The sequence below is a fragment of the Arvicola amphibius genome, chromosome 4 (assembly GCF_903992535.2).
Source record: "Arvicola amphibius chromosome 4, mArvAmp1.2, whole genome shotgun sequence".
Classification (NCBI taxonomy): domain Eukaryota; kingdom Metazoa; phylum Chordata; class Mammalia; order Rodentia; family Cricetidae; genus Arvicola; species Arvicola amphibius.
In genome coordinates this window covers 73,803,742-73,827,056 of record NC_052050.1, presented here as the reverse complement: position 1 = coordinate 73,827,056, position 23,315 = coordinate 73,803,742, and the positions used below count along the sequence as shown (strand labels likewise).

Sequence of the window (23,315 nt, the reverse complement as noted above, 5' to 3'; positions counted from 1 at the left end):
TTACACCTCTGGCTTCCTCTTCTTTCTCGTGTGTCTGCACTCTGAAATGGAGGGGGGCAGTTAGGAAGAGGTGAATTGAACATGTCATCAGTAACATTCATGATCTTTTCTTCTAAGCAAGGCTATCATTTCTGATTTTGAATTGAACTGTTCCCTTGTGACATTGGGAGGGTCCTTCCTGTCCTGCAGGAAGTACCTTCTCTTCATCACGGATTGGCACACTCCCGCACACAGCATTCCTAATGTACTAGAAGGGCACTAGGAAATGGGCTTTCGCTGAGAAAAAAAAATGAAGTCTAGTTTAGTAAATTTGCTGCTGGAGAACAAGCTAAAAGTGGAACCTCTAGGCAACCTGAGACACAAGGCCCTATTAATGGTCTCTTCCATGAAAGACCCTTTAAAAACTGTCACTAAAGGAGCACTATTCTGGCTTTGGCTCCTGCCATATGTAATTCAGGCAGTGTGCACCCCTTATTCCTCACCCTCCACTTCCTGTCCAAGACCTTTAGACTCCCAGTAGCCACCTTCCCTTGGGGGAGAATAAACAACTCTGGGCTAAGGAAGTGAACATATTTGCAGTATTTTGCACGATTTATATTCCCCCTTTTAGACATTATCTTACTATTTTAGGCCAAGCTAGCCATGACCTGTGATCCTTCTGTATCAGATTATAGGTACACACCTCCAGGATCAGCTTAAAAATTATGAATATTATGAATAACTGCGTTCCAAATATTAGTGGGAATCATTCTGAAATCTGACAGCCATATTGTTGTTTCCCATTTCCTGTCCAGCCATGTGAAACAGGTCAGTGTGGTCTTTGGGACAGTTGATAGCTGAGGGCCTTACATGGGGAGTGGACTACCCAGACAAGAACACTGCTTGTACTCCCACAGACTCAGCAGGAAAGGGCCGTGAGGTCTGGGAACTCTGTTTTCACACCAGTCATGTAGTTTTCCTTCCCAATGTTTCATGTGCTTCTTCTATTAAATATGTGTTCCAGAATGCTCATAAATATCCACATGGGGACAAAGCCAGGTCCCCAGGCTAGGAGAGAATATGCAATAGGTCTTGTAATGGTCTTTGCCATCCATCCAGATCTCAGCCTGTGCAGCAAACCATTGTTCCATAGTCTTCGATTTCTTTTTCTTTAAAGATCTCTCTCTCTCTCTCTCTCTCTCTCTCTCTCTCTCTCTCTCTCTCTCTCTCTCTTGATTTGTGTGTGAGTGACTCTGTGTGTTTGTGTGCCTCTATGTGTGTATGATTGTGTGTCTGTCTCTCTGTAAGCATGTACATTAGAGTCCAGCAACCTGCAGAACTGGAGATATCAGATGGAGCTGTGGTTACCGGCAGTTGTGAGTCACCCACCCCGGAGCTGGGATGGGACTCACATCCTCTGTAAGTACAGTACATGCTCATAAGTGCCAAACCATCTTTCCAGCCCCACATTAAATTTATTTATGGAAAACTTGAGTTTCATTTTTCTCTCGAGGTGGCCAACAATTGAAGCATAAAACATATGCTTGTAAGGACACAACATGGATGGTGGTGGCAGGAGGAGGAAAAGGTCAACACTGGCCTCAGCTACACTGTAAGTTCAAAGCCAGCCTGGGATGTACGAGATCCTGTCTCAAAAACTCCAAAGGACACAAATCAAACAAACAATGGTACTTAGGAAAGGAGCCACCAGTATTTAAGCTTTACAAGCTACATGAAACAGGAATCCTAATGGCGTACTGTAACAGTGTTCACTGAGCATGTCCCAAGTGTTAGACAGAATCTCAATGCACAGTATGTCCTAACACATCCCTGGGATCCAGAAGGGACTGGAATATGTATCCTGCATTGGGGAACACAGAGAAATTATGCGAAATGTGAACCCCATGGCATGTGAAGTTCATTGAAGACAGTCAGAGTGGCTGAGAAGCCTTGCTCTAGATCCTTGGTCTGGAAAACAGACATGAAATGCACTGTCTTCTACCAGAGGGCTAAAGAAGACAGAGGAAGTGCCATCTTGAAAGAAATGTGGGAAGACACCATTTGGGAAGAAGAGCTGGGGAGCAAACATTTTCCTACCATTAAATTCTGTGCGCAGACACCATTCTCCCTAGTCGCTGCTCTGCTTTATACGACACTTCTCCTAGACTGTGAGGCCGAGCTCTGAGCACTCAGAATCAGGAACAGAACCTCTTTACTTTAGAGTTAAAGGCTCAGCAGGACCCCACTTAGCTCAGTAGATTTTTTTTTTTTTTTAGTTTTTCGAGACAGGTAGCTTTGGAGCCTGTCCTGGAACTAGCTCTTGTAGACCAGACTGGCCTCGAACTCACAGAGATCTGCCTGCCTCTGCCTCCTGAGTGCTGGGATTAAAGGCATGCGCCACCCGGCTATTAGCTCAGTGGATTTAAAGAGACTTTGTACTACGTTCCAGGTATAAAGATTTTGCTCTGCCAAAATACCTTGGCTTGTGTGACCATTTCCCAGGGAAATCCATTCCCATCCCTAACAATGAGACCTTGATAAAGCTACTCACTTAAGATCATCAGGATGCCCGTGAGAAGCAACAGCCCAACAGACACGGAGATTCCAATGTAGAGGCCCTTAGTGGGGATCATGATGGGGTGTGGTGTGGGTACCACTTCCTGAGGAAACATCAATCATTGAAGAGATATCAAATGAGAGGAGCAGAAAACACACCCTAGACCTCAACCTAGATTGTTTCCCTCCATTTTCTGTGGCTAATCTAGAATAGGCAAGTATGTGGGAGTGTGCTCCTTGATTCCCAGCACTTGAGAGGCAGAGGCAGAAGATTATCTGAGAGTTCCAAGACAGTCTGGTCCACATAGCAGTTCTGGGACCGCCAGGACCACATAGAGAGATCATGCATTTAAATAAAATAGACTAGAACACACAAGTAAACCAAACAACCTGAGCTGGTACTAAGTTGTTCAACTCTAGAAAACACAAACTTCAAAGTGTCTAGGAGAAGGATGAAAATGTTTTCTATGTGGTTTGAGGTGACAACATGGTTGCATATCTTGTGAGTGATTATATCTGCACTAATATTCAATAGATTATTCCTCTATTAGAAAAACAAATGGCTTCTGTCTAATTTGATGTTCTGATGTTCCCATCCTGTGCTCAGCTACTGAGCCTGGTCTTTCCTCACAGATCCTAATTGTCTTGTAAAAGTCTGGATTCTATTTTTTTTTGAGACTGTGTCTCAATTCTCACTTTTTAGCCACAGCCAAACTCTCTCTCTCTGTCTCTGTCTCTCTCTCTGTCTCTGTCTCTCTCTCTGTCTCTGTCTCTCTCTGTGTCTCTGTCTCTCTCTGTCTCTCTGTCTCTGTCTCTCTCTCTCTCTCCTCTCTCTCTCTCTAGACCAGGCTGCCTCTAATGCAGAGATAAATATGCTTCTGTCCCCCTGACGGCTGGGATTAAAGACATGGGCCCACAAGCCTGGCAAGATCTACATCTTTTTAAACCATTCAGAAGAAGCTGCTTCTGGGTGCAGACTGTTTACCACCATGTGATCAGACAGAAATGCAGAGTCTCCCTAGTGCCCTGGTGCAGATCATCAGGGATCAGCACACACTGGAATAAGCAGGAGGCAGCTGAGCAGTAGGTGAGGCCACTCTAATAGCTTAACACTAATCTACTAACCCTAAACAGCACCCATGGATGGTTTAACTACAAGGAAAGTGAGATCAGAGACCAGTTCTCTGCCCATGTGTGAGCCTCGCCTCTGGAGTCACAAGCCCAGCCCCTCTGCATAGTCAGGGAGAGCATGAACAAGTTAGTTAAACCCTGTGAGTGCTGCCTCTATGTCCTCAAACAGCATGTTCAGTGGGTTTTCAGGCAAGGGATTCTCAGATACTTGACAAACACTGTGTGGATATAAAGTAATGTCTGTTGGTTTTGAGACAGTGTCTCATGTACCCTAGGCTGGCCTGGAGCTCTCTATGTAGCTAATATGATGAACTTCTGATCCTCCTGCCTACATATTTCGAGTGCTTGGTTCACAAGTGGGTCTACCATGCCCATGTGAACATTCACTTCATAAAATTTCCCTTATCATGAATGGCAGTAAAGGCTATCCTTTCTCAAACATCCTCCAATATGTTATTTTCAATCTCTTCATGAGATAGAGTTCAGAAAGTTGATCTAGAGTTTCAGGATGTATGCTGCTGCTGCTAGGCATTGGGGTCCACACCTGTAATCCCAGGACTTTAGAATCAGAGACAAGAGGTCCCGGGGTTCATAATCATTCTCAATTCCACAGGTCTCCTGGAGACCCTGTCTCATAAACAAACAAACTAAAAACCTAGACACAAGCACACAAAGGTGTGTTTCTGTGCACTGTTCTCAATGCACCGTGAGCCAGATTGACAGCTTCAGAGTCCAGATTTGCTATTATTATTTTGAGTTTAATTCTAAAGTATTTCTTCCTGCTGGTAAGTATGACTCTTCTGCAGGTAACCGAGCTCAGGTACAACTACACCATGCAAGGTTGTGCTAAACACAGCACAAGTCTGCTCAATTAGCAATATTTTCAACATGGTGTGATGGCTTCTGATATTGCAGTAGGGTACACAAATATGATATGTTAATTTATTCTTGTCTAGTTAGCTCATTCTTTTTATTCTAACCTAGCTTTTGCCCATAGGAAATCATTCAATCTCTTTCCGTGTCCTTACCTTGTAAAATATCATTTACTGGGCATTTCTAACAAACTTGAACATCAAAATAAATTTAACACCCTCTTATAGTCAAATTACTCACTTCACAATGGAATTATTAACATACATTTAGTACTGTTTTCGTGTTTGTAGGATTTTAAAGACACAGTCTCACTATAGAACTCAAGATGATCTGGTAATCTAGGCTATCCACAAACTTGATACCTCCTGTGTCAGCTTCCTGAATCCTATGATAAAGGAATAGACAACTATGCTTGGCTCTTTTTCTCTTCTTCTATTTCTTCTTCTTTTTTTTGAGACAGAAGACTGTGAACTAAATTGATTTACAAATTCTTTAAATTCAACATGATTCCAGGAAGATAGAAGAGAATCTGGTTGTTAACACAGGGAGGGATTTGCTTACAGTGTGTTTATTCCAAGGGCGGTGTGGAGATGTCACAGTTTCAGTGTAAGCTGTTCAAAAAGAATGAAAATTGTCATTAGAATAATGCTATACTTTAATTATAGACACTACACATGTTCATACCAACTTCTATGGTGGATTAAAAGTTAAATCACATGACCAAAAACTATAGGCAGGCAGAGCATCAGACTAAATACCAGTATTTTGTTAAATTTATGTAGGAAGTTATATATCTTAACCTTTCTGTTCTGGCTTCATAGAATATTCTCTCCAGGAACTCTCCTGCGTTGCTGGTTGGAATGCAAACTAGTATATCCCCCTTGGATGTCACTGTGTCTATTTCTCAGAAAATTAGAAAACAACCTTCCTCAATACGAAGTAAAACCAAAGGATGCTCAATCATGCCACAAAGATATATGCTCAACTATGTTCAAAGCAGCATTGTTTGTCATATTCAGACCCTGGAAACAACCTAAATCCCCTCAATTAAAGAATGAATAAGGAAAATGTGGTACATTTACACAATGGAGTACTACACAGCAGAAAAATTAACGACATCTTGAATTTTGCAGGCAAATGGATGGAGCTAGAAAACATCATTTCCAGTGAGGTAACCCAGACTCAGAAAGACAATTATCACATGTACTCACTCATAAGTGGTTTCTAAACATAAAGCAAAGAAAACCAGCCTACAAATCACAATTCCAGAAACCTTAGACAACAATGAGGCCCCTAAGTGAGACTTACATATATCTAATCTACATGGGAAGTAGAAGAAGACAAGATCTCTTGAGTACATTGGGAGCATGGGGACCTTGGGAGAGGGCAGAAAGGGAGGGGAGAGGAAGGGAGGGGAGCAGAGAAAAATGTAGAGCTCAATAAAAATTGATAAAATTTTTAAAAAGAATATTCTTTCTTCTCTCTCTCTCTCTCTCTCTCACACACACACACACACACACACACACACACACACACACGCACGGACAATTCCCAGACAGTGAGTGGTACAGCTGCAGGTCTATGGGACTCCCAGTTACTGCCAAAGCTGGCACTGCCAAGCATGAGTACACTTGGTTGGCCATGGCCTCCTGATTCTCACCCTTTTTTACTCATCAGGGGCACACTCCCAAGGAGCCAAAGGCAATGACTAGGTTTAGGCACCATCTACTGTCTAGAATCTGTGTGTGACCTCATATCTTAAGCACAATCTTCCAGGTATAAGAGAAAGTGACTCAAATATAAAACAAGATAAACTAAATTCAACACCGACAGGCATGGTGGCAAACACCTTTCATCACTAGAAGCAGAGGTAGGAAGACCTCTGTGACTTAGACAAACTTGGTCTACATCATGAGTTCCATGCCAGCCAAGTTGAGATCCTAGCTCAACAAAATAAAATTCAACTAATATCACTCCAGCTGGTCACATGATCATGTCAGCTGTCACTGCTATTCTAAATCTCTTGTTTTCCATGAAGTCAGGAACTTATACTTGTTCTCCAAACTCAGCCCATGAGCCCATCCCCTGATGCAGGCAGAAACTAAGTCTTGAAAAGTTCTCTCAGTCCCGAGAGATCCTCACAATTCTCCAGTGTTTACAGTGGCCCAGAGAAAAATGGGTTCTCTCACAAATGCTTATGTTCTAAAATCCCAATCTAAAACCTAGGGCCCTCTGCAAATTCGGCTTGTAGCCCAGTACTTCAGAGTCCTCTGTTTTAAGTGTACCCACAGGCCAATGGGAGGCAAGGAAATCAATACTTCCCATTAGATTGATCTAGCAAAACAAACCAAACAAAAATCTTTGACCCTTCGGCTGCTCGTCAGAATTCAGCCCTACCTCAGGGGATGGACATGCTTTAGGAAGCTTTAAGTATCTCAAAGAGCTATTATCTTCTCAGTGCTGGATATAGAAGAATTGGACCTAATCTTGTCTTTGGATATGAAGTTTTTCCCTTCTCTAACAAACTGTTAAAATTAAGTTTAAATTCATAATGTATGTATCTGAAGTTAAACTATAGGGAGTCACACATAGCATATGCATAACATTTTATATTAAATTTTGTGTATATGCGTATGTAATCTGTGTATACATTTTTGCTTTTAAGTGCAAATACTTATGGAGACCAGAGACCTCAGATTCCCTGGAAGTGGAACTACAGGCATTTGTGAGCTGCTCAACATGGATGCCTGAAACCAACTCACTCAGGATCTCCTCAGCAGCAATACTTGCTTTTAGCTATGAAGCCATCTCTCCAGCCCAAGCTTGAACATGTCCAAACCCTAAGGACTTTTAATTCAATATGTAAATCATTAGTATAAAAAACATCTTTTTGCATTTTCCTGTTTTACAAATAAATTGAAAGATTCTTGAAGGAAAACTATAGAAAGCATTAACTGTCCCTAAAAAGAGAGACTAATGGAGTCTTCTTCAGTGAGGATCTGAATACAGACCAGATCTTCCAAACATAAATCTCAGAGCCTGTGGCTGGAGTTCTGACCCCAAGTCAGAAACCAGCTTTCAACTCAAGTGAACATAGAGAGAATCTGAGCCACTTTCTGTCTCCATTACTTCCCCAAGAACTTTCTGACTCTGCCAGTTGCTGTCACTATGAAATAGGAACAGATCACAGCTACACAGGACACAAGTACCTGAGAATTAAACATTGCATCATGAAGTATGTAGCATGCTGCCTGGTGATCAGGAAACACTGAATGTCAGCTTCCCTGCACTATGGCCTTAGCTGGATGGCACAATTTCAGAATATTTGAAAAGGGTTCGAGTCTGCCTACCCACACACTAGTTCTCAGTCATTCTTTCTTTACTTTTTCATCAGAAAGTCATGCCCTACTATCCCAGATTCCTAACATCCTCACAGCTATCCTAGATCAATGATTCACCTAAATCTGGCTGGTACTGAATCCCTGGAAAATCTCATATAGAGAGATGGGTGTCCTCCATGTTCAAATTGATATAGAACAGGTGGTGCACATACAAAGACTGGAGAACCATGGACATAGTGAAGGCATTCTTTAGAACCCAGCTAATACTCCTTCACCTGGATCATATTTACGACTGCCTTGTTGTCTGTGTGTCCTACAGAACCCCATGGGAAGGCCTCTGATTGCTGAAACACATAATTTTTTTACCTGGTTTCGAAGTCTGCATGTCTGTTGATCGTGGAAGTGTAGAAGTAGAGAGTCTGGTTGATTTTGGAGCATTTGTGGGTCCCCTTGTATCAGTTGTGGGTTTTGTGGTAGTTGAGGTTCTCCTTGTATCAGTTGTAGGTTTTGTGGTAGTTGAGGGTCTCCTTGTATCAGTTGTGGGTTTTGTGGTAGTTGAGGGTCTCCTTGTATCAGTTGTGGGTTTTGTGGTGGTTGAGGGTCTCCTTGTATCAGTTGTGGGTTTTGTGGTGGTTGAGGGTCTCCTTGTATCAGTTGTGGGTTTTGTGGTGGTTGAGGGTCTCCTTGTATCAGTTGTGGGTTTTGTGGTGGTTGAGGGTCTCCTTGTATCAGTTTTGGGTTTTGTAGTAGTTGAGGGTCTTTTTGTAGTAGTTGTGGGTTTTGTGGTAGTTGAGGGTCTTTTTGTAGTGGTTGTGGGTTTTGTGGTAGTTGAGGGTCTTTTTGTAGTGGTTGTGGGTTTTGTGGTAGTTGAGGGTCTTTTTGTAGTGGTTGTGGGTTTTATGGTAGTTGAGGGTCTTTTTGTAGTAGTTGTGGGTTTTGTGGTAGTTGTGGGTTTTGTGGTAGTTGAGGGTCTTTTTGTAGTGGTTGTGGGTTTTATGGTAGTTGAGGGTCTTTTTGTAGTAGTTGTGGGTTTTGTGGTAGTTGTGGGTTTTGTGGTAGTTGAGGGTCTTTTTGTAGTGGTTGTGGGTTTTGTGGTAGTTGAGGGTCTTTTTGAAGTAGTTGTGGGTTTTGTGGTAGTTGTGGGTTTTGTGGTAGTTGAGGGTCTTTTTGTAGTGGTTGTGGGTTTTGTGGTAGTTGAGGGTCTCCTTGTGGTAACTGTGGGTTTTTTAGTTGTTGCTTTTTTCCTTGGACTAGTGATGAGTTTCCTGCGTGTAGTTCTGGTTTTCCTTGGAGCAATCCTGGGTCTGTTGATAGATTTTAATCTACTTGTAATTGTAACTCTTCTTGAAGAACTTGTTGGGACTCCTGAATTTAGAAATCAATATAAAAGCAAAGGTCAGCCAAGCAAGAAGAAAGAAGAGCTTTAGATACACCCCCTCACTAGCATATCAGGGAGAGGATGTCTCCAGGCAGAGGCTCCTCTCCTGAACTTCTGTTCTTTGTCATTGAGCACCTAGGATGCAGCAGGGTGAGGCTGTGGAGACAGCTCATCAATAGGAGGCAGCTGCACCGACAACCTGGAGATGAGAACGGGGCCCACATCTCTACTGAAACCTGTTCTAAGTGATAGGTCAGATCCTCACATCTCTCGCAGCATCTCTGTGACAATGAGAGGGTATTGGGAACTGGGACTGAGTGTGTTCCTCTCAATGGTGATTTACTTCACCCACAGACTGCACTCTGAACATGTTCTAGTCTAGAGAGGAGAGGCACACAGCGCTGTACCCTAAGGCTAACTAGGCTAGTTGGCCCACAAGAGGTCCCATGCAAGGCCCAACACTAAATTATGTGCATATTTGTATAGGGAATAGACACAATCATCTCCAGATTCTTCCAAGCTAAGAGAAACAGGTTGACTATTTCTTTTAAAAAAAATTGGTATGAGGAGTTTCAGAATTTGGCTAATTCTGAAAATTTTGTAATATGTAAGTTTACATATAGCTCACATATGGGGCTCAAGTCTAAATATGGATAGATGTAGCATTCATTGCATATACTTTATATGCATAGCTTATAGGGAGGTTTATAAACTATTGATAATTCTATGTATAAATACATCAAGGCAAGGGGACCTGACAGTCTGCCAGAGGATCCATCATTCTTTGGGGTGTCCTGCTCCAGTTCTAAGGCCATCCACCCAAAGGGGTCAGTCTCTGGCCTCCAGGAGGTCTGAGGATTCCTGCTGAGGGGTGCGGGCTCCTTCAGATTGTGCTTACCAGGTTCGCTGTGTGGTATTCCATCCCGTCTGCCCCCACCTTGGCCCTTTTGTCTGGGCTGCGACCTGGGCTGCTGGAACTCCCTGATTCCTGTGCCCTTGACATTCCATCTGAACTGGTGAGTGAATGCGGACCCTGGGGCAACCTGCCCTGGAAGAGGAGCACAGACCCCCCTACCCCCACATCCCTCTGCAGGCTTGTGTCGGTTCTCCGGTCCCTGTGTCTCCCAAGTTTTCCTTAGTGTTCTCAGGTGTCCTGCTCCTGTTCTAAGGCCATCCACCCAAAGGGGTCAGTCTCTGGCCTCCAGGCAGGTCTGAGGATTCCTGCAAGGGAGTGCGGGCTTCTTCAGATTATGACGCAAGGAATAGGTCCTCCTCTGGCACTGGGGAGATCCAACCAGTTTCAGTCACAGCAAAGATTGGTCTAGGACACCAAACGCCTCCGGGCTCCTTTTGAAGGAAGAGATGGGCAGGCGCCAATGCAGGAGCTCCTCCAACAACATGAGAGGCAATATGACATCACCACAAGCCAGACATCCCGAAACAACAAGAATTGAAGACCCTACCACAGAAGATATAGAAGAAACCGACCTTAAACAGTACTTTATGAAAATAATAGAGGACCTTAAACAGGAGGTAAAAAACTGCCATAAAGAAATGGAGATGACAAACAAAAAGGTAGACGAAATAAATAAATCGCTCAAAGATACCCAAGAAAAACAAGAAAAACAAGAAAAAGCAATCAAACAGGTAAGGGAAACAGTACAAGACCTGATAAATGAAATGGAGGTACTGAAGAAAACATAATCTGAGGGACGACTGGAAATGGAAACTCTGAGTAAACGAACAGAAACTTCAGAGACAAGTATTTCCAACCGAATACAAGAGATGGAAGAAAGAATCTCGGACTCTGAAGATACTATAGAGGAAATAAACTCACAGATTAAAGAATTAAACAAATCTAACAAATTCTTAACACAAAACATTCAGGAAATCTGGGACACCATGAAAAGACCAAACCTAAGAATAATTGGGGTAGAAGAAGGAGAAGAATTACAACTCAAAGGCCCAGAAAACATATTCAACAAAATTATAGAAGAAAACTTCCCCAACCTAAAGAAGGAGGTTCCTATGAAGGTACAAGAAGCCTACAGAACACCAAATAGACTGGATCAAAAGAAAGCATCCCCACGCCGTATAATAATCAAAACAACAAACATACAGAATAAAGAACAGATATTAAGAGCTGCAAAGGAAAAAGGTCAAGTAACATATAAAGGGAAACCTATCAGAATTACACCTGATTTCTCAATGGAAACCATGAAAGCCAGAAGAGCTTGGATAGATGTGCTACAGACACTAAGGGAACATGGATGCAAGCCTAGACTATTATACCCAGCAAAGCTTGCATTCACCATTGATGGAGAAAACAAGATATTCCAGGACAAAAACAGATTTAAACAATACGCAGCCACAAATCCAGCATTGCAGAAAGTAATAGAAGGAAAATCACAAACCAAGGAGTCCAACAACGCCCACAATAACTCAGACATCTAGCGACCCTTCACCAGCACAACTAGAAGAAGGGAAACACACAAACTCTACTACTAAAAATGACTGAAGTTAACAACCACTGGTCATTAATATCACTTAATATCAATGGACTCAATTCACCTATAAAAAGGCACAGGCTAAGAGACTGGATACGAAAACAGAATCCAACATTTTGCTGTTTACAAGAAACACACCTCAACCACAAAGACAGACACCTACTCAGAGTAAAGGGTTGGGAAAAGGTTTATCAAGCAAATGGCCCTAAGAAACAAGCGGGTGTGGCCATACTAATTTCCAACAAAGTTGACTTCAAACTAAAATCAATCAGAAGAGATGGAAAGGGACACTTTATACTCATAACAGGAAAAATCCATCAGAATGAAGTCTCAATCCTGAATATCTATGCCCCTAATATAAAAGCTCCCACTTATGTAAAAGAAACACTTCTAGAACTCAAGGCAGCCATCAAACCACACACACTAATAGTTGGAGACTTCAACACTCCTCTCTCACCAATGGACAGATCAATCAGACAGAAACCTAACAGAGAATTGAAAGACTTAATGGAGGTAATGAACCAAATGGACTTAACAGACATCTATAGAACATTCCACCCAAATAGGAAAGAATATACCTTCTTCTCTGCGGCTCATGGAACCTTTTCGAAAATTGACCATATACTTGGTAACAAAGCAAACTTCCACAGTTACAAAAAATATTAGTAACCACCTGTGTCTTATCGGATCACCATGGACTAAAATTAGAATTCAACAACAATGCTACCCCCAGAAAGCCCACAAACTCATGGAAACTGAACAGTCAACTACTGACCCACACCTGGGTCAAGGAAGAAATAAAGAAAGAAATTAAAGTCTTTCTTGAATTTAATGAAAACAAAGACACAACATACTCAAACCTATGGGACACAATGAAAGCAGTGCTAAGAGGAAAGTTCATAGCACTAAGTGCCCACTTAAAGAAAACGGAGAAAGCGCTCATTGGTGACTTAACAGCACACCTGAAAGCTCTGGAAAAAAAAGAAGCAGACTCACCTAGGAGAAGTAGAAGACTGGAAATAATCAAATTGAGGGCAGAAATCAACAAAATAGAAACACAAAAAACAATCCAAAGAATCAATGAAACAAGAAGCTGGTTCTTGGAGAAAATCAACAAGATTGACAAACCCTTAGCCAAACTAATCAAACAGGAGAGGGAGAACACGCAATTAATAAGATCAGAAATGAAAAGGGGGACATAACCACAGACACAGAGGAAATTCAGAGAATCATTAGATCTTACTACAAAAGCCTGTATGCCACAAAATTGGAAAATGTAAAAGAAATGGACAGTTTTTTAGATAAATACCATATACCAAAGTTAAACCAGGACCAGGTAAATGCTCTAAATCGTCCTGTAAGTCGCGAAGAATTAGAAACTGTTATCAGAAACCTCCCTACCAAAAAGAGCCCAGGACCAGATGGTTTCAATGCGGAATTCTACCAGAACTTCCAAGAAGACCTAATACCTATACTCGTTAAGGTATTTCATAATATAGAAACGCAAGAGTCACTGCCAAATTCCTTCTATGAAGCTACAGTTACCCTGATACCTAAACCACACAAAGACTCAACCAAGAAAGAGAATTACAGGCCAATCTCACTCATGAACATTGATGCAAAAATTCTCAATAAAATACTGGCAAACCGAATCCAAGAACACATTAGAAAAATTATCCATTACGATCAAGTAGGCTTCATCCCAGAGATGCAGGGCTGGTTCAACATATGAAAATCTATCAATGTAATCCATCATATAAATAAACTGAAGGAAAAAAACCATATGGTCATCTCATTAGATGCTGAAAAAGCATTTGACAAAATTCAGCACCCTTTTATGATAAAGGTCTTGGAGAGATTAGGGATACAAGGGTCATTCCTAAATATAATAAAAGCTATTTACAGCAAGCCGACAGCTAACATCAAATTAAATGGAGAGAAACTCAAGGCTATCCCACTAAATTCAGGAACACGACAAGGCTGTCCACTCTCTCCTTATCTCTTCAATATAGTGCTTGAAGTTCTAGCAATAGCAATAAGACAACATAAGGGAATCAAGGGGATTCAATTTGGAAAGGAAGAAGTTAAACTTTCATTATTTGCAGATGATATGATAGTATACATAAGCGACCCCAAAAACTCCACCAAAGAACTCCTACAGCTGATAAACTCCTTCAGTAATGTGGCAGGTAACAAGATCAACTCCAAAAAATCAGTCGCCCTTTTATACACAAAGGATAAGGAAGCAGAGAGGGAAATCAGAGAAGTATCACCTTTCACAATAGCCACAAATAGCATAAGATATCTGGGAGTATCTCTAACCAAGGAAGTGAAGGATTTATTTGACAAGAACTTTAAGTCTTTGAAGAAAGAAATTGAAGAGGATACCAGAAAATGGAAGGATCTCCCCTGCTCGTGGATTGGAAGGATAAACATAGTAAAAATGGCAATTCTTCCAAAAGCAATCTATAGATTCAATGCAATCCCAATCAAGGTCCCATTAAAATTCTTCACAGAGATTGAGAGGACAATAATCAACTTTATATGGAAAAACAAGAAACCCAGGATAGCCAAAAAATCTTATACAATAAAGGTTCTTCTGGAGGCATTACCATCCCTGACTTCAAACTCTATTACAAAGCTACAGTATTGAAACAGCTTGGTATTGGCATAAAAACAGAGAGTTGACCAATGGAATCGTATAGAAGACCCGGATCTTAAACCACAAACCTATGAACACCTGATTTTTGATAAAGGAGCCAAAAGTACACAATGGAAGAAAGAGGGCATCTTCAACAAATGGTGCTGGCATAACTGGATGTCACCCTGTAGAAGAATGAAAGTAGATCCATATCTATCACCATGCACAAAACTCAAGTCCAAATGGATTAAAGACCTCAATATTAATTTGAACACATTGAGCTTGATAGAGGAGAAAGTGGGAAGTACTCTACAACAAATGGGCACAGGGAACCGTTTCCTACGCATAACCCCAGCTGCACAGACTTTAAGGGCAACATTGAATAAATGGGACCTCCTGAAGTTGAGCAGCTTCTGTAAAGCAAAGGACATTGTCACTAAGACACAAAGGCAGCCTACTGACTGGGAAAAGATCTTCACCAACCCTGCAACTGACAAAGGTCTGATCTCTAAAATATATAAGGAACTCAAGAGACTAGATGGCAAAATGCCAATTAACCCAATTAAAAAATGGGGTGCTGAATTGAACAGAGAATTCTCAACAGAAGAAGTTCGAATGGCCAAAAGACACTTAAGGTCATGCTCAACCTCCCTAGCTATCAGGGAAATGCAAATCAAAACAACTTTGAGATATCATCTTACACCTGTCAGATTGGCTGAAATCCAAAACACCAATAATAACCTTTGCTGGAGAGGTTGTGGGGTAAGGGGTACACTCATCCATTGCTGGTGGGAATGCAAACTTGTGCAACCACTTTGGAAAGCAGTGTGGCGGTTTCTCAGGAAATTCGGGATCAACCTACCCCAGGACCCAGCAATTCCACTCTTGGGAATCTACCCAAGAGATGCCCAATCATACAACAAAAGCATATGCTCATCTATCTTCATAGCAGCATTACTTGTAATAGCCAGATCCTGGAAACAACCTAGATGCCCTTCAGTGGAAGAATGGATGAAGAAACTGTGGAATATATACATGCTAGAATACTACTCAGCGGTAAAAAACAATGACATCTTGAATTTTGCAGGCAAATGGATGGAAATAGAAAAACACTATTCTGAGTGAGAACCTCCACCTGACGATAGAGGAAGAAAATGACAGAGCCCCACATTGGAGCACCGGACTGAGCACCCAGGTCCTGATGAGAGCAGAAGGAGAAGAACATGAGAAAGAAAGTCAGGACCGTGAGCCTCCAGCTGGCGACAGATGGGAAGGTGACTGAGCCCCACATTGGAGCACTGGACTGAGCTCCCAAGGTCCTGATGAGGAGCAGAAGGAGCGAAACTTGAGGGAGAAAGTCAGGAACGAGAGGGGTGCGTTCACTCATGGAGACGGTGGGATAGAACTAATGGGAGATCACCAACTCCAGTTGGAATGGGACTGATGGATCATGCGACCAAACCCGTCTCTCTGAATGTGGCCAACAGCGGGGGCTGACTGAGAGCAAAGGACAATGGCTCTGGGCTCTGATTCTTCTGCATGGACGGGCTCTGTGGGAGCCTTCTCAGCTTGGGTCGATCACCTTCCTGGACCTGGGGGGAGTTGGGAGGACATTGGTCTTAGCATAGAGTGGGGAACCCTGATGGCTCCTTGGCCTTGAGAGGGAGGGAGGGGAGGTAGGGTGGAGGGGGGGAGGGAAGGGGAGAAGGAGGGGAGGGAGGGGGGAGGAGGAGGGAAGGATGGAAATTTTTAAATATAAAAAAAATAAACCATAGAGAGGAAAAAACAAAAAAGAAGTGAACTCCCAAAAAAAGATATAGTAATCCTCCTGGATATTGGAAGTAGACACGATCGCCAGCAAAATTGGGAACTTGAGGGTTGGGCAAGACTGGGCCAAGGGAAGATGGGGAGAGAAAAGTGTGAAGGGGAGAACGGGGGAGCTCGGAGGAATGGGGTGCTTGGGATATAGGAAGGTGGATATGGGAGCAGGGAAGCATATATCTTAATTTAAGGAGCTACCTGAGGGTTTCAAGAGACTTGACCCTAGAGGGGTTCCCAGGTTTCCAGGGATGCCCCCAGTTAGTTCCTTGGGCAGCTGAGGAGAGGGAGCCTGAAAAGGCCAGTTCCTATAGCCATACTGATGAATTTCTTGCATATCACCATAGAACCTCCACCTGACGATAGATGAAGAAAATGACAGAGCCCCACATTGGAGCACCGGACTGAGCTCCCAAGGTCCTGATGAGGAGCAGAAGGAGAGAGAACATGAGAAAGAAAGTCAGGACCGTGAGGGAACCTCCAGCTGGCGACAGATGGGGAAGGTGACTGAGCCCCACATTGGCGCACTGGACTGAGCTCCCAAGGTCCTGATGAGGAGCAGAAGGAGCGAGAACTTGAGGGAGAAAGTCAGGAACGAGAGGGGTGCGTTCACTCATGGAGACGGTGGGACAGAACTAATGGGAGATCACCAACTCCAGTTGGAATGGGACTGATGGATCATGCGACCAAACCCGTCTCTCTGAATGTGGCCAACAGCGGGGGCTGACTGAGAAGCAAAGGACAATGGCTCTGGGCTCTGATTCTTCTGCATGGACGGGCTCTGTGGGAGCCTTCTCAGCTTGGTCGATCACCTTCCTGGACCTGGGGGAGTTGGGAGGACATTGGTCTTAGCATAGAGTGGGAACCCTGATGGCTCCTTGGCCTTGAGAAGGAGGGAGGGGAGGTATGGGTGGAGGGGAGGGGAGGGGAGGGAGGGAGAGGAGGGGGAGGGAGGGGGGGGAGGAGGGATGAGATGGAAATTTTTAAATATGAAAAAATAAACCATGGGAAAAAAAGAAAGAAAAAAAAATAAAGTGCTTTGTAAAAACCGCTTTTTTTATTATTAAAATAAATAAATAATAAATAAAGTAAATAAAATACATTCACGGCATTGAATTTTAGCTAGTATATTATCAAGGCCATGCCCAAGAGGTTTTAGATATTGAAGCACTGCAGACCTCATATTGGGACAAAGCAGTTTTAACCTGCAATTCACAAATCAGGAAAAGAATCAGAAGTGCTGCAGGAATCCAAGCAGCTCACTGATGCTCAGGGAGTGCACAGAATGCCAAGGCTGGAGTTGAGGGGAAACGGTGCCTGGAGGAAAGAGCCCATGACCAAGTCCAGAAGGAGCACACAGTGCTTATGTCAGCTGAATACCTTCCACACAAGCAGCTCTTAGTGATGCTAACTCTGCTGACTACAAAATAAACCCTGGGAACTGGGAACAACTCCTTTGAAAACTCTTCTCTGCAGTAGATGTGATGGCATTTGAATCGAGCCAGGTTTTACCTCCAAAGAAGGAAAAGAAATGAGTTCACCTGTTATATGCAGGAAGCTAGTAGAAGTGGAGTCCAGCCCACTGTTAAAATTTAAAAATTGTATTTCTTCATTTGTTTCTGTTGTTTTATCTCTCTCTTTCTCTCTCTCTCTCTCTCTCTCTCTCTCTCTCTCTCTCTCTCTCTCTCTCTCTCGCTCTCTCTCGCGCGCACGCGCGCGCGTGTGTGTGTGTGTGTGTGTGTGTGTGTGTGTGTGTTTGTGTGTAATTTTCCATGGCCAACGTGTTAAGGTCAGACAACAGCTTGAGAGGGTTGGTTCTCACCTTCTCCCGTGTAGGCTGCAATAATTGAATTCAAGTAATCGAGCTTGGCCATAGGCACTTTTACCCACTGTTGTGGTTTGAAAGAAAATGTCCCCAAAAGGAGTGGTACTATTAGGAGGTGTTTCTTTGTTGGAGTAGGTATGGTCTTGCTGGAGGAAGTGTGTTAATATGGAGGCAGGCTTTCAGATCTCCTGTGATCAAACTACACCCAGTGAGATTGTGAGACTGTTCACTTCCTGTTGCCTGTGGGTCAAGATGTAGGACTCTCAGCTCCTTCTCCAGCACCATGCCTGTCTGCAGGCCACTGTGTCGCACCGTGAGGATAATGGACTGAACCTCTGAATGTGTAGCCAACCCAACTAAAAGTTTTTCCGTTATAAGAGTTGCCATGGTCATGGTGTCTCAGCAATAGAAACCATAACTAAGACACCCACTGAGCCATTTCACTGGTCCTCAAGCCTCTTTCCTGCAGAAGGCCAAATAGTTACGTGTCCTGGACTCAGGAACCAAAACATAGGTGTTCAGGAGCATGCGTTCATGTCAATCACTGAAAATCACTGCTGATAACATAGCAAGGAATGGGTATGGCTGTGTTAGAACAAAACTGTTCACACTATTTGATTCAAACTGTTCACAGTATTCAATTTAAACTGTTCACACTATCTGATTCAAGCTGTTCACACTATTCTATTCAAATTGTTCACACTCTCTGAATCAAACTGTTCACACTATTGGATTCAAACTATTCACACTATTTGATTCAAACTGTTCACATTATTGAATTTAAACTATTAGATTGTGATTGAGACTACTGTGTGGGCAGAGATTTAAGCACAATGCAAACCTTCCCTGGACAGAATGAATCTCTTACAGAGAAATGTAAGCATGGGAACATTCTAGTCATAAGACCACTATGAGAACAACCAGGAAAGAAGCCACCAGTTTGGGAGCTTTGCTTTTCTTGTTCTGGGGCAATTTTCCTCCCAGGTAGATGGGAACATCTGAAGGAGCTGATGAGGGTCCTAAGGCATGGGAAGAGGAAGCTCGGTATGTTAAAATAAACAGGAAATCATAAGAAGTCGTGGTTAAGGATGAAACGGAGTCGCTTTTGAACCCCTTAACTAGCCAGACAGAGGACTTGTCAACACTGACCTGTGAAATGGTTTCTGTGCTCGATACCAGCCAACTGTCAATAATTTCAAGCGGCTGGGCACTGTGAAACAGGCTTTTGAGCCCATCCGTCAAAAGACAGAGGCAGTTGGATCTGTGAATTCAAGGATAGTCTGGTCTACTTGAGAGATCTTGACTGTCCACACCACACAGTGAGATTTTGCGTCAAAAACAAACAGATCAATAAGAAGCAAGGGACAAACTGAATGATGAGCTGGAATTTAAAAATAGAGACAAGCTAGAATTGCTGTCAATTGTCAGTGTGAGTCCTTAGCATAGGAGGAGATTAGGGGATATCAGCAGAAGAAGCTGCATCCTTGTGGCTCTGCTATTGCTCTGAAAATGATGGCGCATCACAGAGAAAACTGTGATGATTTAAGAACTGGGGCTTTCATGAACTTCCCACTGGTCACCACTGGACAGGCACTGGAAGAGAAACACTTTCTCTTGTGGCCATGTCCTTGTACAAAAGGATGATTTTGTGACAAGATGTGAGGACTCTTTTAAAGCCCAAGGCAGGACAGACCTGAAGTGGAACTCTTGTCCTCCTATGCGTGTGGTCCATGCTCAGCAGGGTCAGCTGACCCTTGTGGAAGCCAGCTCATCAGTACAGCAGCTCCCTGCGTGGCCTGCTTTTCAGGTCAGAGCTGCTGGGCTTTTACAGTGTAGAGGACAGGTGACTTAATGTCGTAAGACATTGACTTGAGGCAGAGGACAGCCTTTCGTTCAGGTCACTCAGCTTAGGTAAAGCTCCCCGCTGAGTTTCGGGATGGAGAGCAGATGCAGTTTCCAGAACTAACAAAATGGTTCCAAGGGCAGTTAGGACCTGGATCCTGACTTAGCTCATGCTCTTGCATTAGGCTGATCTTAGCTCTTACAAATAAATAACAACTGAATTATCAGGTACTAGAGTGCTATAGGCTGGAAAGTCAGGAGGGCAGGGCCATCAAAGTACAGCCTGAGATACGTGAGATTATGTCATCAAAAAATAATAAAAAGCAAGTGTTTAATCTCAAGCATGGCTATAAGAACCTACATTTCCTTGTTCTAGTAAAAAGAACAAATCTCTAGTAAACAGAAGACTCGGTTCCCTGGCAAGTTCCCTTATAGGACATAAATAAAGCAGCAAGGCACACTCACCCGGCTGAACTTGCAGTGAGGCCGTCAGTCTCTGTACGGCATTCCATCTCTTCATCTCCACTCGACAGCAGTAGAGCCCACTGTCCCTCCCAGTAGCATTCTCTATGGTCAAGGACACATCTCCTTGAAGAAGCTGCCCCTTCAGCTGGTAGCGACGGTCTGTCCGATAGTAGACTCTGTGTCCGTCCGTCCAGATGAGTGTTTGTCCGCATGTATCCCCACATTTCCCTCGGCCCCAACACATGGAGGAGATCCCATCAGACACTGGATAAGTACATGGCAGTGTCACGGAGTGGCCCACCACTCCACGCACTTCTGGGAAAGAATCCACAGCCGCTGTGATAAGAAGGTGAAATTGGAGAATGAGCACTCAACAGTTTCCTACAATGGATTCTACTCCTTCATTTCGGTCCCTGTTTTCTTTTTGGCTCAACTGTGGCTAAACCTGGGGCATGGGAGGTAATTGTTCTACTTCCAGTCCCAGCCTTCCTTTACATGTTTGTCTGTAGAGTTTTCATAGCTTAACATTTTCACTATAAACAGTTCTCTGTTAGCTTATTCTTCAGCATGTGTGTGGGAAAAGCCATTTACTGCACTGTATTATAGTCACACTGTATCTTTTTAATTTTTTGTATTTATTTATTTCCCTTTCTTTCTCTCCTTCCTTTCATTCTATCTTTTATTCATTTTTCTTTTTGAAACAGAGCTCACTAGGTTCTGAGAGAGCTCTCACAGGCCTAGAACTGTCTATGTAGACTAGACTAGCCTGAAACCCACACAGATCCAGCTAACTCTGCCTTCTGACTGTCAGGATTAAAGGCATGTACCACCATGCCTGACCTGTTAGCTTGGTTTTAGACAGGGTGTTTCTCTGTAGCCCAGGCTACCTCATAGTCTCTATCCTCCTGTCTCAGACTCCTGAGACTACAAGCATGCACTATTGACAAAAATGTTAATTCTTAAAATTTTAAAACTGTTCTCTCCGAGGCTATGCCTGACTAGTTAGATTTTGAAGATGAAATCAGGAAACTAGTGAGTTCAAGACCAACCTGGGCTTATGCGACTCAGTCTCAAACCACAGTAAGTTCCCTGAATGCTATTGAAAATGAAATCACTAACTCTTTATGCACCTCTCCGTTACAAAGATCAAAGCCCAGGTTTTGTTTACAGCATCACTGCTTCAAAGGCAGAACTTTACGAACTTCAACACCAGTTTTCAGAATGGCTTTGGTTTGCTCATATGGTTTTCACTGCCTTTTTGAGACACAGTCTCTCTCTATGTAACCTTGGCTAGCCTCAGTTTTTAGAACTCTGTAATAGAGCTGGCTGCCTGAATTCATGGCGATCTGCCTGCCTCTACCTCCCCAGTGCTGGGATTAAAGATGTGCACCACCAGGGCAAGCTCAGAATGGGTCTTGTAATACCATCTGGCGGACTGAGGCTTTACGATCAGTCCTTTAAAAATTAAAAAAACAAACAAAAAAAACTGAACAAGAGTCTCTGCTTATATGTTGGTACCATTCCAGGAATTGAATAACACTCAATTATAAAGTGAGACCACAAACTCAGAATATTAACTCAAAAACTAAACCATGCAACTTTCAAACCTAAAGTAATAATTTTAATATGAATCTGTTGAGATCACGGCTTGAAATCCCTATTACCAATTGTTTCCAAGTCAGGGAGCTCTGCGGGCTGAAGATGCAGCTCAGGGGACCATGCTCACCTCACTCATGCCAGCCCCTGGGTTGGATCCCAGCACAGGAGCAAACAGAGAAGCAAACAGCATGAAACAGTGGACTGTGAGATTCACTAAGTAGTCAGCTGTATTCAGTTGTAGGTCATGAGTTTGGGACATGGTCTGAGAAAGCATGTTCCTTGTTCTATAAAATGAGTGTGTAATAGGTGTGTATTTCTCACTGGGACACTAATTACTTCATTTTGCCTAATACTTTTTTAGGATCACAAGAATAATACATACTATCATAATAAAAAGTATAAAAATGTCTGATAAGAATTAATGGCCTTCCACAATCCCATTTCCTCCTCCTCCTCCTCTTCCTCCTCCTCCTCTTCTTCTCCTCCTCCTCCTCCTCCTCCTCCTCCTCCTCCCCTCCTCCTCCTCACCTTCCTCCTCCTCCTCCTCCTCCTCCTCCCCTCCTCCTCTTCCTCCTCCTCCTCCTCCTTCTCCTTTTTCTTCTTCTTTTTCTTTTTGAGACACAATTTCTCTGTAGTTTTGAAGCCTGTCCTGGAACTAGCTCTTGTATACCAGGCTGGCCTTGAACTCACCTGTCTGCCTCTGCCTCCCGAGTGCTGGGATTAAAGGCATGCACCACTACTGCCCTGCCACAATCCCACTTCTTAGATGTTAGACTGTGAAATTTGCAATATATAGCAGGTACAGGGGCTCACGCCTATAATCCTAGCTTTTGGGAAACATTGAGGTCATCAGTTGTCTATCGTGTGTGTATGCTTTTAGGCTACCTTAGACCTTTCTTCAAAAGAATTAATATTCAATTCACTATATACCCCTATATCATAGATTTTTTCCATTAGTATTTTTAAATAAATAATTGTAAAATGAGTGTTTTTTAAGGTTTTAGGCCAAGTGACGATTTGGTGCCCCTTCATGCCCTTTCTTCAGACCTCAGACTTTGAATACGACATGAGTGTGCATGTGCTCTGCCTTACTTGAATATAACATCAATGTACACATGTTCATCCCTTACTTGATGGTCTTGTGAATCTTATTTTTTTAGCCATAAATTTTGAAATTTATGTAGCTTAAATTTCTTGGAGCTACGACTTCATTCCAGTTCTTTGTTGACTACGTGATTTGTAATACAGAGCCCAGGGAATGATTCATCCAAACCTCCATCCTCCTAAGCATCCCCCAGCTCACCTCTCACTTACCTGCGAGGAGGAGTAAGAGGCCTGAAACGAGGGCTTGAGGATGCAT

The 23,315-nt window shown here is 43.0% G+C and overlaps 1 protein-coding gene across 1 annotated transcript; it reads right to left on the bottom strand.

Annotated features, from left to right (window-relative positions):
- LOC119811512 (hepatitis A virus cellular receptor 1 homolog) lies at positions 1-23,315 on the bottom strand. The gene is made up of 5 exons (XM_038325437.1): positions 23,270-23,315; positions 20,357-20,692; positions 5,101-5,150; positions 2,531-2,639; positions 1-41 (listed from the first exon to the last, which is right to left on the bottom strand). Exons 1-5 carry the CDS (start codon positions 23,313-23,315, stop codon positions 1-3), a joined length of 582 nt encoding a protein of 193 aa, XP_038181365.1.

Coding starts and splice junctions, on each gene's coding strand:
- LOC119811512 (XM_038325437.1), bottom strand. CDS start 23,315: ATGCATCCTCAAGCCCTCGTTTCAGGCCTCTTACTCCTCCTCGCAG. Junction 5,151..20,356: donor CTCACTGCAAGTTCAGCCGG/GTGAGTGTGCCT, acceptor CTTTTTGAACAG/CTTACACTGAAACTGTGACA. Junction 42..2,530: donor GGGCATCCTGATGATCTTAA/GTGAGTAGCTTT, acceptor CCTCCATTTCAG/AGTGCAGACACACGAGAAAG.